Source organism: Plecotus auritus, assembly GCF_963455305.1.
Source record: "Plecotus auritus genome assembly, chromosome: 7".
NCBI lineage: Eukaryota > Metazoa > Chordata > Mammalia > Chiroptera > Vespertilionidae > Plecotus > Plecotus auritus.
The window spans coordinates 27,332,501-27,347,868 of NC_137774.1; the positions used below are offsets into that span (position 1 = coordinate 27,332,501).

At 39.2% G+C, this 15,368-nt stretch overlaps 1 protein-coding gene across 1 annotated transcript in view; it reads right to left on the minus strand.

Annotated features, from left to right (window-relative positions):
- Positions 1 to 15,368, minus strand: part of ANKFN1 (ankyrin repeat and fibronectin type III domain containing 1) — a 370,109-nt gene that overhangs the window by 44,321 nt on the left and 310,420 nt on the right. The window contains exons 10-13 of the mRNA XM_080680192.1: positions 13,187 to 13,294; positions 7,930 to 8,029; positions 7,092 to 7,224; positions 6,507 to 6,623 (exon numbers count right to left, since the gene is read on the minus strand). Of these exons, the coding sequence (XP_080536318.1) occupies positions 6,507 to 6,623; positions 7,092 to 7,224; positions 7,930 to 8,029; positions 13,187 to 13,294 (458 nt within the window). The remainder of the gene's footprint in view (positions 1 to 6,506; positions 6,624 to 7,091; positions 7,225 to 7,929; positions 8,030 to 13,186; positions 13,295 to 15,368) is intronic.

A 15,368-nucleotide genomic window follows, 5' to 3' on the forward strand; every position in this document is an offset into this window, starting at 1 on the left:
GTCTTCACCATAAGCCTGCAAAGATTATAGCAAGAGACACAAAAATTATGTTTTTTAAGCAAATTCAATACCTGTAAATATCTCTTACCCACATAGACACTCAAGCACATAAACCTCAGTCACCGGCACTTGAAGAGAATCCCAGATGTTTTAAAGAAAAATGCCTGATATTTCAAGTATGCTGCTTGTGGAGTTTTCAAGCGATCTACAGTACACTGGTGTGAAGTGGGGTTGTTTAAAATGAAGAAGTGAATTGACAATGTAGCACATTGTACAGGTCCCAAATGACTGCGCATTCCCTTCAAGATACTTTAATTGGGTGATTGGTCTGTTTAACTTACCTGCATTTCAGGGAGTTCTATTTATTTAAAACTTTGTTAAAATTATTCATGAGCTAGGTCAACTGAGGCAGACAATGCTTTCAGAAAGGTAGAAAGGAAAAGGTGCTGCATTAAATGTGGAAGGGCCCAGGTAGATGTTATTAAAATAAACTGCCACAGATATGAGGTTTTTGAAAAGCACTGGGAGGAATAGGATAAAATACCCTTTTACTTTTAATATCTATGCTTTATTAAAATTATAAACCATCTCAGAACTCCTAGCTGTTATTTTTGTGAGCTTATATAAACACTGATGAGATAACCTATTAACCAGAGAGCAGAAGTAGAACTGGAATTTGTAAAAGTAACAAGGATGACCTACCCAGTATCCACATCTTCCAAAATATTGGAATATTCCCTCACAGGTAGGGACTGTGTCTTAATTTTTTTTTTTAATTCACAAGGACAGGACACATAAGAAATTTCACAAATAATTATTGACATTTGAAAATAGAGTTGGCAGGATTACTGTTTTTAACAATGGTCTAATCACTTAGATCAGTGGTTGGCAAACTGCGGCTCGAGAGCCACATGCGGCTCTTTGGCCCCTTGAGTGTGGCTCTTCCACAAAATACCACAGCCTGGGCGAGTCTATTTTGAAGAAGTGGCATTAGAAGAAGTTTAAGTTTAAAAAATTTGGCTCTCAAAAGAAATCTCAATCGTTGTACTGTTGATATTTGGCTCTGTTGACTAATGAGTTTGCCGACCACTGACTTAGATTATTCTTGTTCAATAATTGACTTCCAAATCACAGAGAAGTAACTGGGTAAGGCTTTTTAAGCCTGTCCTCTGTAGTAGTTTGCTGCAAAGTAATACTGGCCAACAGCATTGGTATGCTGGTAAACTGTCTGTATAAAAAACAACTGATTTATAGGATATGCCAATTTCTGTGGTGTAAATACTCCCACCATAAACTGATTTCAAGCTACTACGGTTTGATAACAGGCTTTCAAAATTCCTGAATATTTAACAGTTGGCTTTCCTAAGCCAGTGCAGGTTGGCTCCAGCACACCACTGCTGTTAAGCCTTTAGTTATACTGGTGTTGAATTTCAGGGCTGGCTGCTATTCATTAACTCTTAGACTTCTGAAAAATAGTTTGCTCTCTTTGGCCCCGAGTTTCATCATCTAATATTAAGGCTCCTTACAGCTCAGATATCCCTTATCCTAATCCTTACTTTATAGAGTTTTGGGGGATTACATGAGAAAATATTCTGGAAACTCTCAAGTTTGATACAAGGAAGGTCTAGGCTTTCTTTACTGCTCTAATTGGAATCCCACCCTAGCTTTCATTTAATCATTTTCAAGGCTCAGTCCATGTTTCACCCTCTCTGAAAGGACTTTCCCAACTTTCTCAGGTAGAATTTACCATCTCCTCTTTTGTCCCCTATTGTTTCCTGTACAAACTTGTGTCTTAGCATGACTCTGGTCCCCTTGCATATGGATGGATATATATGTCATGAGATCATGGTGGTTTGTCTCTGTGTCTCAGGGTTCCTTGCATTGTGCCTGGCACATAGTAAGAGCTCAATAACTTTTTGTTGACTGAATTAACATATTATCGTTAGGACACTGGAAAATATAATTTACTTTAAACCAAAGCTGCTGTGTAGATATTGAATGAGATGGTCATTTTTAAAGCAGTTATTATCAGTGGTTCATTATTGGCTTTGGATATGATGACTAATGGGGTAAAAGTCTTCCTGAAATTCTTTATTGGTATCAGATTGGGTTGAATAGCCAACTCTAGGGAGCAACCAATTTAAAAGCAGAATATCCTTGTGAAAATAAATTGCAACTGTTCCAAGGGGGGCAAATTTGAGGTTCTTTAGGACCTAACAGAAAAATAGACCACTTTGGTACCTGTCATGCAATAAACATTAGGAGATTTGAGAACCCTGATGATCCTACAAGATAAGGAGGAATAAAAGCCATCTGATGGCTTATAGGAATGCATCTTGGTTATAACCAGAATAAATCACAGGCCTGTCAATAGCCGTAGACAGATGCACAATATTTAGAGACCTTTGGTCAGTTTGGGGTGACACAGGAAGTTGAGGGAAGTCCAGAGTGGCGATATGAAGGCCTAAAAAAAAAAGAGTAAAATTTTGGGCACACTTTCCTCCAGCTTGAAAAATGAAAAAGGCATAGTATGAATAAATTGTTACCTGGCTTTTACTCACTAACACTCATTTCTAAAAGCTGTGGAGGAGAAAAGTTTAATGTAATCCAATATACATACAGTGTCAGATTATTACTATATTTTGAGAATAAGTAGTTTGGACACCTCTTAATGTAAGAGCAATGTACACTTCTGCCTCTTGGGGCCTCTGTCATTTTCCTAAGAGTAGGAAAAACAATGTGGGGTCATAGCAACTTACAGGCTTTCTCTTTTATTTTTTAAGTCCAAATACTGGTAGATACTTGTCTCTCCTCTTGCCTAGGTAATATTAATCAAATTAAAGTCACTTCTAAATAGCTTCCAAATGATGCAGAATAGAATTTTACTTTGTAATGAAAAATTATAATGTGGTAATATCTTCTATTTGAAATTTTTGTCTGCTTTTGTAAATGAACACATAATAAGATGATGAAGTATTGGAAAGAATGCAGGCTTTGGAGTTATATAGATTTGTATTTGTATCTAGACTCTGTTACTTCCTATTTGTGTGACATTAGGCAAGTTATTTAACCTTCCCAGCCCACAGTTTTATCATCTGTTAAACTAATATCAGTAATAGTACTTTCTCATCAAGGTGTGATGAGATTAAATGAGATATAATTTATAAAACACTTAGCATAGTGCCTGGCACCTGTTCTTTTAAATAAATGAAAGTTGTTGTTTCATGATTATTATTTATTACTAGAGGCCAGGGATGTGGGATAATGGAGATGGTTTTAAATAGTTGGCCTGGCCAGCGCTCATCTGGGCTGTGGGAGGTTGGGTGGGGGGGAGGGGCAGGGACTGTGGGAGGTTGGCCCACCACAGGAGGTTGGCTGTGGGAGTGCACTGACCACCAGGGGGCAGCACCTGTGTTGGGCATCTGCCCCCTGGTGGTCAGTGCGCATTATAGTGACCAGTAATTCAGTCATTCGGTTGTTCAGTCGCTTAGGCATTTATATATATGTAGTAAAGGATCTCACTATAGAGTAGAAACTGGAAAACAAGGCAAGAATACACAGTGGTTGGTAGGCACTGTGATGAAGGCAAGTCAAGGTGCTATGGAAACAAGATGGGGAAAAAGATGGTGATGAAGACCTTTGTGTGCCTTGATAAAATGGGCCATTCTTGGAAGAGTGTGAGTAAGGGAATGGCATGGTCAGAATCTTTTGTCTATGGCTTATGCCAGTGGTCGGCAAACTCATTAGTCAACAGAGCCAAATATCAACAGTACAACGATTGAAATTTCTTTTGAGAGCCAAATTTTTTTAAACTTCTTCTAATGCCACTTCTTCAAAATAGACTCGCCCAGGCTGTGGTATTTTGTGGAAGAGCCACATTCAAGGGGCCAAAGAGCCGCATGTGGCTCACAGTTTGCCGACCACTGGCTTATGCCAACCAAGCTATTTAATAATGCACTTTTACTTTCCTTAAGAACATTCTAAAAAAATGTTAGTAAAGAGACATAAAATATTAAGTGAGCATCAGTTTTCCCCAATATATTTTTCTTGCTCTTTTGAAAAGTTTTTTATGCCTGTAACTGCCCCCTTTGTCAACCCTCAAAACAACAACAACAAAACAATAACAAATCAATTGGCTTCAATACAGGTTGGGGCAAAAGTAGTTTTAAGTTGTTCATATGGAATATAATACAATAATCAATAAACAATAGTACTAAATGGGAAGTGAGGAAGTAAGTGGAGAAGGAGTTTCAAGAACTTTGGGTCTAAGAAAGAGAAGAGAGTTTGGTAATCGAAGAGGTATGTGGGGTTGAGGAAAGGAATTGAGGGGAGGTTAAACTGGAGACAGGAGTTATGTTTAAATAAGAAATGAGAGCATTTGAGGGAGAAGCCTTTGGTAGGAGGAGTGAGACTATTTGTTGGAATAGGAAGGAAGAGAAAGTAGGGTCAATGCAAGGAAGCTTTTAAATTTGGTGATGGAAAATAATTAATTCCCATTTGTTAATGAATTATACAGTGAAGTCATCAGCTGATGTGGGGATGAGTGTGGGGAAGGTGAAGGGATGTGGGATAATGGAGACGGTTTTAAATAGTTGTTTTATAGTTTGGGAAAGTGAATTTAGTAGAGAAATAGAATGTGATCACTAGGTAACATTATATGTTGGAATTGTAGTAGTGAATTTAACATAAAACCAGTCAACTGCCCCCCCATCTTGTTGGTGATTTTTTTCTATAGCAATATACAACTACTCCAGTATAGACATGTTGGATTCATCCAGACTTGGCATTTTTCCAAATAAATAATATGGAAGGAGACAGTGGCCAGAAATTTAGAATATTTTCAAGGGAGTGTTTATGATGGACCAAGGAATATAAGCTAGACAAGGAGGGAAATGCCTCAGAAGGTGGCTGATGTATTCATTATGAAAAGTTGTGGGGCCAAGGAAATCCAAGAGCTATTGCGATGGGTGTAGTTGAGTAGGGAACACTGACCATCACAGCTTCCCTCTAGTTCCTCAGCATCTAACTGCACTGGCTTGTGACAGTCTGATTCTTCCAGTGTTACTGATATCAGATGAAAGTGTTTTAGGAAGCCTTCAATAAACATACAATCAAAAAGCCTCATTTGAAATCCTAAGGTTATTCAGTCTGTGATACAAGCATGTCTGGACTGTATGGTGGGCTAATGAGAGAGTTCATCCAATAAGGGCTCTGAGCCTCCTGGGAAAGAACTTTATCCTAATGAAGGAGCAGTTTGAGGTACAGTGAATTGGCCTAATTCAAGCTGATCAGTGATGAAAGGTAAAGAGTGCTTCACATTGAGCATAGTCATCATGGCCAAGCTCCAAGAACTTTTTCTTGAGTTGAAGGGGAAGATTCTGCAATCAAGAGAGTTGAAATGGAGAGCACTGTTTACTAAAATATCTGAGGCCAGTGAGGACACAAGGCAGTAAACTACTTATGTAATGGAACATAGCACGGAACATTCTTAAAAGTAAGAGTTACTTTGCGGAATTACTTATAATAGCAACACAATAATTATTATTATTGCAGGAAGTTGAATTATTGCGTGGATCAAGAAATGAAATTCCTGTAATTGCAGGTGGTGGTGGAGCTGTAGAATTTTTTTTTGTTTTTTATTATGACCCTATTTTTATGCCTTGGCTAGGATAGCCTGGCCAAACACAGCTTACATAGATTCCTGTTATGCATATTTCTGGGGTTGATGTAACTGATAGCTTTGTAGGTAGATGCTCATTACTGTTAAAGGCTCAGAGATCTCTTAAAGACTCCAGTTCCATGTAGCAGATTTTTTTTCTGTTTTAGGAACCACAAATTCAGAAAACAGTGAAAGGAAAACCCAGAAGAGCTTGGTTAGAACTCAAACTCTAGGAGGGACTCTGTAACCTACAAAGATTCTTGTAGGGATTAGAGACCTGATCTGATTAGGTTAATAGTACAGAAGGATGAATACATTCATGGTTATAAGTAAGCTTTTAAGAGGTTTTATTTGTTTGTTTTGCTTTAAGCAAGCAAAAATGTATGCAAATACCTGTGTTTTACCAAAAGCATCAAGCCAAGAAACAACTCAAAATATCTTCTTGGTCTCTTTCTCCATCTCCATACACTCATAAAGGCACAGGATGCCAGAGCAGCAAAGGCTCTTCAAGTGATCTACTCAAACTCCTCTTATTTTGCAAATGATAAAACTGAGGCCCAGAATGGAGAAATGAGTTGACTTATTAATATCAAATCCAGAACTCAAGTCTTCTCACTTTTGTTTGAGGGTCATTCCTAGACTCTTCAAAAGAGACCCCTACTCCTCTTCCAAGAGACTGCTACATGAGCAGGTGTGCAACAGCTCAAACTGAGAGTCCTTCATATGCTTCATAGGGTTCTGAAAGAGAAAGGATCCCACCATTTCCTTTCAGGGTCAGATTGGAACGGAATTGACCAAGTTTTTCTCAGATTTCTGTCAAGGTCTGGGTTGAAACCTGGCCCCTCACCTGTAGCTGGGCTGTTGCTGCAAGCATCTTCTGCCGAGTTTGCAGTACTGTGGATGAGGACATGGAGATAGGCACACTTTGCCTTAACCACCTTATATCTTCCCACATACAAGACAGCTGCAAAAGAAGTCACGAGGTCATATCATCATCCAAGCCAGTACATGATTTAGGTTGTGGCATCAAAGCACAGCAGGGAGAAGGAAATCTGACTCCTGATGTTTGTTCTCCAGTCCATTTTCAGATATGGGTGAAATAACTTTTTGATCTCTGTCCAATTGGAAAAAGATCTGAATGTTAATGAAACAGTCAGATCCACAGTTTAGTCTTTGCCAAACGATCCCATAACTCAGAATAGTGGAGACACAATCTGACAGGATGCAAGCTTCTTTGCTTTGAAAATGTAGCATAGACACTGTTTTTGGCATTTTGTATGACATAGGGCATATCAGAACTGAAAAACCTTTGAGGAAATATACTCCTACCCCAATACTTTGATCACTGGAGACCCCTTAACTAAGGTTTCAGAGATTTGTGTGCAGTAACATTGGTGCAAAGTGGGAGTAAATAAAATCAAACTCAATATACCTTTGTGAACCACAGAAAATCTTGTGAGATGGAACTGGTGTGAGAGTCATCTATTTCAACGATCGGTATTTGATCTTCATTGGTGACTAACATATTGTCTTTGTAATAAAATATAACGGCTATGTAGAGTCCCCTAAAAAGAAAAGGCAAAATAAAAATTGTCTTCCACCATTTTCCTCTACCAAGCCTGAATCATGGTAAACTTTTTTTGGACATGAAAAGGATAATTTAAAATATACCTATGAGCATATTCTTGCTAAGAATCTTAAGTTCACTGATCAGAACTCAGATAAATTACTATCTTGTTCAAATTCTCAGGAGAAAAGTGAACTTCATATTCTTTTTAAAAAAATGTGATAGATATATTTATTAAAAATTAAAATATGGTAAACATACAATGAGCTTCTGGTATATAACATAGTTATTCAATATTTATATAACTTATGAAGTGATCATCATGATTTAAAAAAAAGAAAAATCTTGCCATTTGCGACAGCATGGATGGACCTAGAGGGTTATATGCTAAGTGAAATAAGTCAGACAGAGAAGGACAAATACCGAATGATTTCACTTTATGTGGAATCTAATAAAAGTGAACAAAACAAAACAGCAACAGACTCATAGAAAGAGATCAAACTGATAATTGCCAGATCGGTGGCAGTAGGGTGGAAGGATGGGTGAAAAAGGTGGAGGGAAAAAGGAGGTATGAACTTCATATTCTTTTAATAACAAAAAAGTAATTTCAACTTAGTTTCTACTCAGAACCAAAACCAGCTGATTCCTGAGAAGTTAAAACTTTCTGAAAAAACAAAAACAAAAAACAAACTATAGTACCCACCGTTTCAAGGTCTTCACAAACTTGTTTGAGGAATGGAATAGGTGTTTCAGGCTCCTTGAGACTGACTGCTTGCGGCCTGTGGTTTGTAATTTTGAACTTTCTGGAACACAGAAAAAAAACACAGTGTAAATTCCATTGGCAGAAAACACTCCCAGTACCTTCTTTCCACCTTCCTGCCTTCTACTCCCCTGTCTCCTCAGTGTTATCCTCAGTCTCATGTAGGGATTCAGCTCATTCATTCCTACAAGAAACTTTTGTATCTTGAGATGCCAGTGGTTAACTCAATGAACAGATCCTCAAAAATGTTGGCCATGAGTAACATAACTCCAGGGGAAACCACTGGGGTGTTTTGTTTATCCTCTCTGTATCAGCGGTTTATTATAAGGTGGGATAGTCAATTAAATTTTTTTTCTTTATAAAATTTATATAGGTATATTTCAGAAAATGTGGAGAATAGAAAATAAAGAACAAAATTCCACCCATATCATCCTGCCACTTTACTATAACCACTGCTAGCATTCTGGGAAGGTTTTTTTCCAGCATATGTGAGGGTTACAAACATAGTTGTAGGCTTAGGTATGATGATTATTCTTATTCAGGAGAAAAATTGAGACAGAAAGGTTACGTGAGTTGTCCAAGATAAAAAAGCCAATACCCAGAAAAACGGAGACATTCATTCACTGAATAAGTATTTGTTGGGACACTGCTGTGTGCAAGGTTTTGTGGCTACAGTGGTGAGCAAATCACCCGTGCATCTGTTCAGCTCTTCTATTCACAACCTGGAGCTCTCCCTGACAAAAGCAGTAGAGTTATTTGCAAACAGGCTCTATGGAGCTGAATGAGATGATCACTGATTCTAATCCTTATCTTAAATGTAATGAAGGGAAGCTGAGGTTGGGCCATCATCAAACTTGTGACAGATCTGTCAGTGGGTATGAGAATATGCTCCATATTGGTGCTGTTAGACATGGAATCCTGGGCGATGGCCCATGGCGGAGGCCCAGTGTGATTCTGCCCATGATCCTATAGGAGCAGTTGGGAGTGAGCTGACACAAACATTCATGCCAGCTTCAAGCTTGAGCTGGAAACAGTTATTCCTGGCAGAACAAAGCAAAAACATTTTTTTCTAACTTGAACATGAATTCAGCTTGTTATATCCTGCTTGAAAATGATGCTGATGGGACTTCCGGTTAAAGCAGCATATTGAATGTATTCATTACATACCGCTCTCTCCCCAAACCTCACAAAAAGCAGAGCAAAAAGATTGTAAAAATCTATAAAGACAAAGACATAAATCTATAAAGACAATGAGATGGGACAGGAGACAAAAGCAAGTGAATTTTGGTAGCTGGAAAGCAGATGGACAGATGGATTCAGCAGACTTGAGAAAGATGAATCCTAAGCCAGCAGTGGGGAAAGATGAGAAGTAACTTGACTCACCCTGTGGGCACTATGTACTGCTGGAAGTTGGGGGTGAACATGGAGCTAAAATCAGGGGGATGTGTTTAAGTCTGTTTAGTAAGTAGTTAGAGTTCTAGATATCCTCTGCTACACTGTTTTGGTAGACAGACACCCCTTCCCCTCTCTAGAAAAAAGAGGCATATTCTCTAGAAAGCACAAAAACAGGTCTTTAGAGTGGGAAACACAGGGTACAGTTAAAAATGGGGGGAGGAGGTGTTTCGTACTAAAAAACAGGTGGATTAAATGAAAGTTTCTATACAGAATACAGTATTTCCCCATTGGGCTCTTGGAACACTGGTACTCAAACTTATTTCCCCCAGGCAGGATACTGGAAAGAAACTTCTCTGGAGACTGACTGGCCAAAGAGAACATACCTAAAGATCCTGACATTGGCTTCACTGCTTTCCTAAAGATAAGGCCATGCTAGATCACCTTACAGTGAAGCCTGTCAGTAAAGAGCCTTAGTGCTCCGAGCTTCCCAATAGCTATTGAGTCCCCTTCTGTTAAATCTGAGGTCTAAGGATCACCAGGTAGTTGCAAAGAACAGGTTAACAGGAAAGACAGAGGCCAAACCCAGAGAAATAAAAGAGCATTTTAGAGGAGAGTCTATGCTGAAAAAAAAAAAAATAAAATGAAACAAAGCCTATCATTAATAGCCTGAGAAATAAGAAAAGACATTGCCTCATAAAAACGATGGGAATCTGGAAGAGAAACATTCAGAGAATAAAACAGAGCATTGGTAATTAAAAATATTTTATCAAAGTCCTGGCTGGATAGCTCAGTTGGGTTAGAGCATTGTCCTGATACACCAAGATTGCATGTTCGATCCCTGGTCAGGGAACATACAAGAATCAACCAATGAATGCATAAATAAGTGGAACAGCAAATTGATGTTTTTCCTCTCTTTTCTCCCCCTTCTCTCTTCCTTCCTCTCTCTCTCTAAAAAAAAAATACATGTTATAGAAGTCTGAAAGACATAATAGAAAGCCTAGAAAATAAAGTTGGGGAAATTTAAAAGCACATGGGATGGAAAGGAGGAGAGGGAGGGGGAAAAAGGAAAAAAAAAAAAGGGCTGGTCTCTGAGGTTTAGCATCTGAATAAGAGTTCTTGTAGAGAGAATGAAGAAAAGGGAGGGAAAGAAACAAATAATTTAAGAAAATATCCCCAAATTGAAGGTGCCTTCCATATATAAAAGGGCTTGCCAAGTGTGCAACACAACAGACAACAATAGAGCCACACAAAGGCACATAATAGTGAAATTTTAGAATACCGAATTTAAAAAGAAAACTTAAAACCTTAGCAGAAAAAAAAATAGGTGTTCTACAAAACTTCTGCAATCAGACAGAGAGCTAGAAGACAGTGAGGTCTGAAGGAAAATTATTTCAACGGCGAATTCCATACTTACCCAAATCCTTAAATAAATGTTAAGTAGAATAAATAGAATAAATCTTTAGACATTCAGTGTATCCAAAAGTTAGCTCCCAAGTATCCTCTCAGGAAGCTGCCAGAGAAAAGGCTTCCCAAAATGAGAGACTAACCCAAGAAAAAGAAAGACATGGGATAAAAAAAAAAAAAGAGAAGAAATCTAATCTTGAAGAGTGGCATGAAGAGTCCTCAATATGGTGGTAAAAGGAGATCTTAGGGTGACAGCTGCGCACCAGACACAGAGGCAGCCAGTAACCAGTCTAGATTTGAGGAGGTCAGAGGGCTCCATGAGGAGTTTCTTTAAGAAGGTGCAGTTGAAACAATAGTAATGTTATCTGATTGTATTGAGAGAAAATTGATACAACTGGAGAATAGCTGAGCATCCTATAGGACCACTGTTCTTTGGAATGCACTTTGGGTACTGTTTAAGTATCCAGAGCATATCCTATATAATAAAAGCCCAGTGACTGAATGGCAGAACAACCGCAGCCCCTTGCCCCAGCCAGTCCCACCCCCGATTGGCCCCCATCGGGGTGGGCTGACTGGACCTCACCAGAGCACGAATTCGTGCACCGGGCCTCTAGTTTCAATATAAAAAATAATCCTCCTTTTTGGGAAGTTCTACTTTATGTCTTAATCAGTCTTTCCGATAGTCCACATATATTTACATCCATGTGAGGAAATGCATGCACATGATAAAAGTTGATGGAAACCCTAGAAATAATTGGGCTGTTTAGACAATCATTTCTTGACCACTGGATAGTAATCCAATAGTAATGGGGAGAGCATCTAAATCCTTAGTAATACAAACAATATTTCCTTATCTTCATGAGTAGTTTTATCTTTTCCCCTCTGATAAAGATCCAACAAAATGTGGCTTATGAATTGCAAATAATTATCTATTCCATTGCTTTATTACCTTTGCCTGCCATATTGGAACCAATGGGCAGGAGAATGATGAAGAGGCAGGAAAGGAGAAAGTGAAGTAAGAAATCATAGATTCTTGTTTTAACCCTTCAGAAAAGATTTCCCTCTGCTTCCTCAGGGATGCTCACAGAGTTTTCTTGAAACTAAGAGATGCTAACTAGGTTTTAAGTAGGTGTTAAGATGATCATACTTAGCATGAGTGCACCTTGCGTAGGGTGGAATATTGAAGGCTCTGATCTGGGTAAAGTTTTCCTAGAGTTCTGGGAATGAATTCCCTCTGGGGTTTCCTTCTCAAGCTTCTTCCATGCATATTTACCTCTCCTAATGAACCATTCATTAGAACAATATTATTTTCTTGCAAACGCGTGTCCTCATTTCTAGTTATAGCCAAAATTTCTACAGTTTCATAGTTATACAGTAATTGGGAATAACATTTTGTTTATACCTCATCATAACTCAGCTAGCATTTCTTCATCTCAACCACTGATTTTTTTACCTCCCAGGTCCAGCAGTGCCCTGAATCTAGGGAGTGCAATGTGGTTGGCAATCTGGTGGGTGAAGGAGCATGGAAAATGAAAACTTTATGGAGGCTTTAATTCTCCAAATAAAACTAAGTGCCTGTTCCACGAATCATTACACAGATCAGAAACCTAACCCTGTCCCATTGGAACAGTCCAAGTAGAAGAGAAGCTTTCAAAAGCTCCTTGAGAGATATTCTGGGTGTAGTTGGCAGGTCTGTGGAAGGTATGCTCTACTTTGTCTTGAGCAGTAGTAGGGAAGATTAAAATTCAGGGTGAGGTTAAAGTCCAGGGCCCAATCCTGATGTAAGGATGGGAGACCAAAATGAGGTGGGACGACAATGAGGCTGGACTTGGAGACAGAAAACCTCAGTTGCTATCTTGATTTTATCTTTTCCTAGCATTGTGACCTTGGTCAAGTAACTTAGCCTCAGTGGTTATAGCCAAAATGAGGATGGAAAAGAGATATTGGATGTGAAATTGCATGTAAACTTTATTGGAAGTATACACAAAGGTTTACTATTTTTGTTGCTGCTATAAATGGTTGTGCTTCTTCAGGGATGCTCACAGAGTTTTCTTTGGAGGTGAAACTTTTTAGGGTGAATATCCTCAAGACCCAGCACACTGAGGAGTTTTGCGAAGGGACAGTTCAAAGGGAAGGGAACTAATGGCAGCTGCTGTTTTTCTTGTGCTTGTTTTCAAACTATTCTTATAAAGAGAGGGTAAGAGAGAAAGGGAGGAAGGAGAGGGAAATCTTTTCTGAAGGGTTAAAGCAAGATAGTGCTGTAAAGTGATTCCAGATGTACAAATATTAATATCTCTCTCTCCCTGATGAATGAGAAGGTATGACCCAGTTAGGAAACTGCTAAAATTACCGGCGCCACCGAGACCTCAGTCCATGGCCCAGTGCAGATTTTTATCCTTACCTCGGCAACTATAATGCTGATGAAGGGCTCGGACCTGCTGCAGCAGACCTTCCAAAACTTCACTCTGTCCCTTGTGTCTGGGCTCTCTGTCGTCATAGTCTTTCCAGTCTATTGAACAAAAGAAACAAACAGAGTGAAATTTTAAAGCAGGGGAGGCCTCCCCCCAGCCCTGCCTCAGGAGCTGAGTTTTGCTCATGCTGCCCACAGACTCTATGGATAAGCACCCAGCATTTGCACAGCTAGGAAGCAGTGCCAAGGGTTTGGAGGCTGCCATTGTTCAGGGCCCTGTGCAAAACAGTAATTGTGGTTGGTTTCTCATGTTGGGCAGTTTTAGGGCAAAAGAAAATGGTAACGGAAAGCCAAAAGAAAATGGGGAATTTGGGAATCCAGTTTCCCCTCCCCCAGCTCCTTATCCTCCTTTTCAGCACCCAGTGTCCTAATCAGTTCCCCTGCCATCTCTCTACTTAGCACCCCAGGTCTCAACTGGATTTCCACAGTAGGAAAGAAAGGGGTGGGAACGTGCAGACTAGATGAAATCTACAGTCCCAATGCTTTTATTGTAGGTTTCACACTTTTGGCCAAATTGACATTTCTTTCCAAGGAAAGAGCCCATGTCAGATGCCAAGAAATGGAAATCTACATTTTGCTCTAATGAATGTCTGCTTTGGTTAGCTGGCACGGCAACTCCTGCACATACTCTGAGCCACCAACCACCCTGTCTGCTCAGTCTCTAAATATACAGTATTAGCTTACATGGCAAATTTAAATTGCAATACCCACTGAGATTTTTCTCCTCCTTCTATTTTCATTCTATTTGGCAATAATGATATCAAGAGTAATAAGCAGCATGGGACTAATGTCAAGTCTGTAATTCTGCTGTCTCCAACTCTGGATTTTTTTTTTAAGCAGGTCAGTCAGTCATTTTATAGTCCATCCCTTCTCTTTGTTTTCCTTTCCCCAGTTTTACTTTCTGAACCTTTCAGAAACAAACAATTGAAGGTGCTTCTTAGTTAAAATCTTTTTTTCTAAAATGCTAGACTTTTTTTTCTCTCATAGAAAAGTTAGTTTGTTCATAAGTATATTGGAGGCTTAAATTCTAGTTGAATGATTTTCAAATTCCCTTCCCCTAGTTTTATTTTAAAATATGGAATCTCCCTTGTTTAGATGCCATGACAGTTAAAGTTAGGTAGAAGTTCTTCTACACTGGTCCATCCAAGGCCAAGTAGTACAGCACATTTAGAAAGAACACAGGCAGGTCCTGGAGGCAGATAGACTTGGATGTGAATCCTGGCCCTTCTGATTCCTAGCTTAGTGACTGTAACTGAAGTAAGTTACTTACACTCACAGGGTCTCTACTCTGTAACATGAGAAAGGAGCATAGTGTCTACCTTGAAGTATTTTGTGAGGATTAAATAAGAGGACTATGAGATATCCAGCACAATGTTACATAGAAGGCATTGTGTAAGTAATAACTTAAAAAGAAGGGTATTTATTGGTGGGGAGTTAACTCCCAGAGTAGCAAGTATGTAAACATTCTTACCTTATCAGATGATCCCCTATGAAGAAGGAGGCCTCAGAGATATCCTAATCCTTCCCCTTTCCCATGTACCCTTCTCCATTTTACCTCTCACAAGATGGAGACCAACAGATACCCATTCCAGTTCTACATTACTCAACTCTTGGTGGCATGGCCAGGACTGTCACATAGTCTTATGACCCTCCCTATCATGCTCATTTCCTTATACCATGCACATGTTTGTTTTTTCTTTTGGGAAGGAGGGTCAGAGCTTGGTTGGCATCTGTGTGGTGTGGTTAGTTATGGTCAACTCTGGAGACAGGGAATTGGCATAGGTGCTTTCTGTAGACTCTGTTCCTTGCGGACAGGAACCGTGACTTAATTTCTCTTTGTCTCAGGTTTCTTCTCTGTAAAGTGAATTTTTGAGTCTCTTTTTATCTGAGAGTTCAAAGAAGTAATGAAAGAGATTGGTTCCCTTATTATCTTTGGGCACATAGGAGACACTCATTAAATGTTGGTGAGGCATTGTGAGTTAGCTGTGTGAAGGTGTTCAAGTAGGATGGACTAGGAAAGGGCTTTTATTGGGAAATTTGGAAATGTTTGAGGAAATTAACTCCAAGTACTATTTGTAGTGTCCCTGTTATCTGGTCACAGTGAGAATAAACA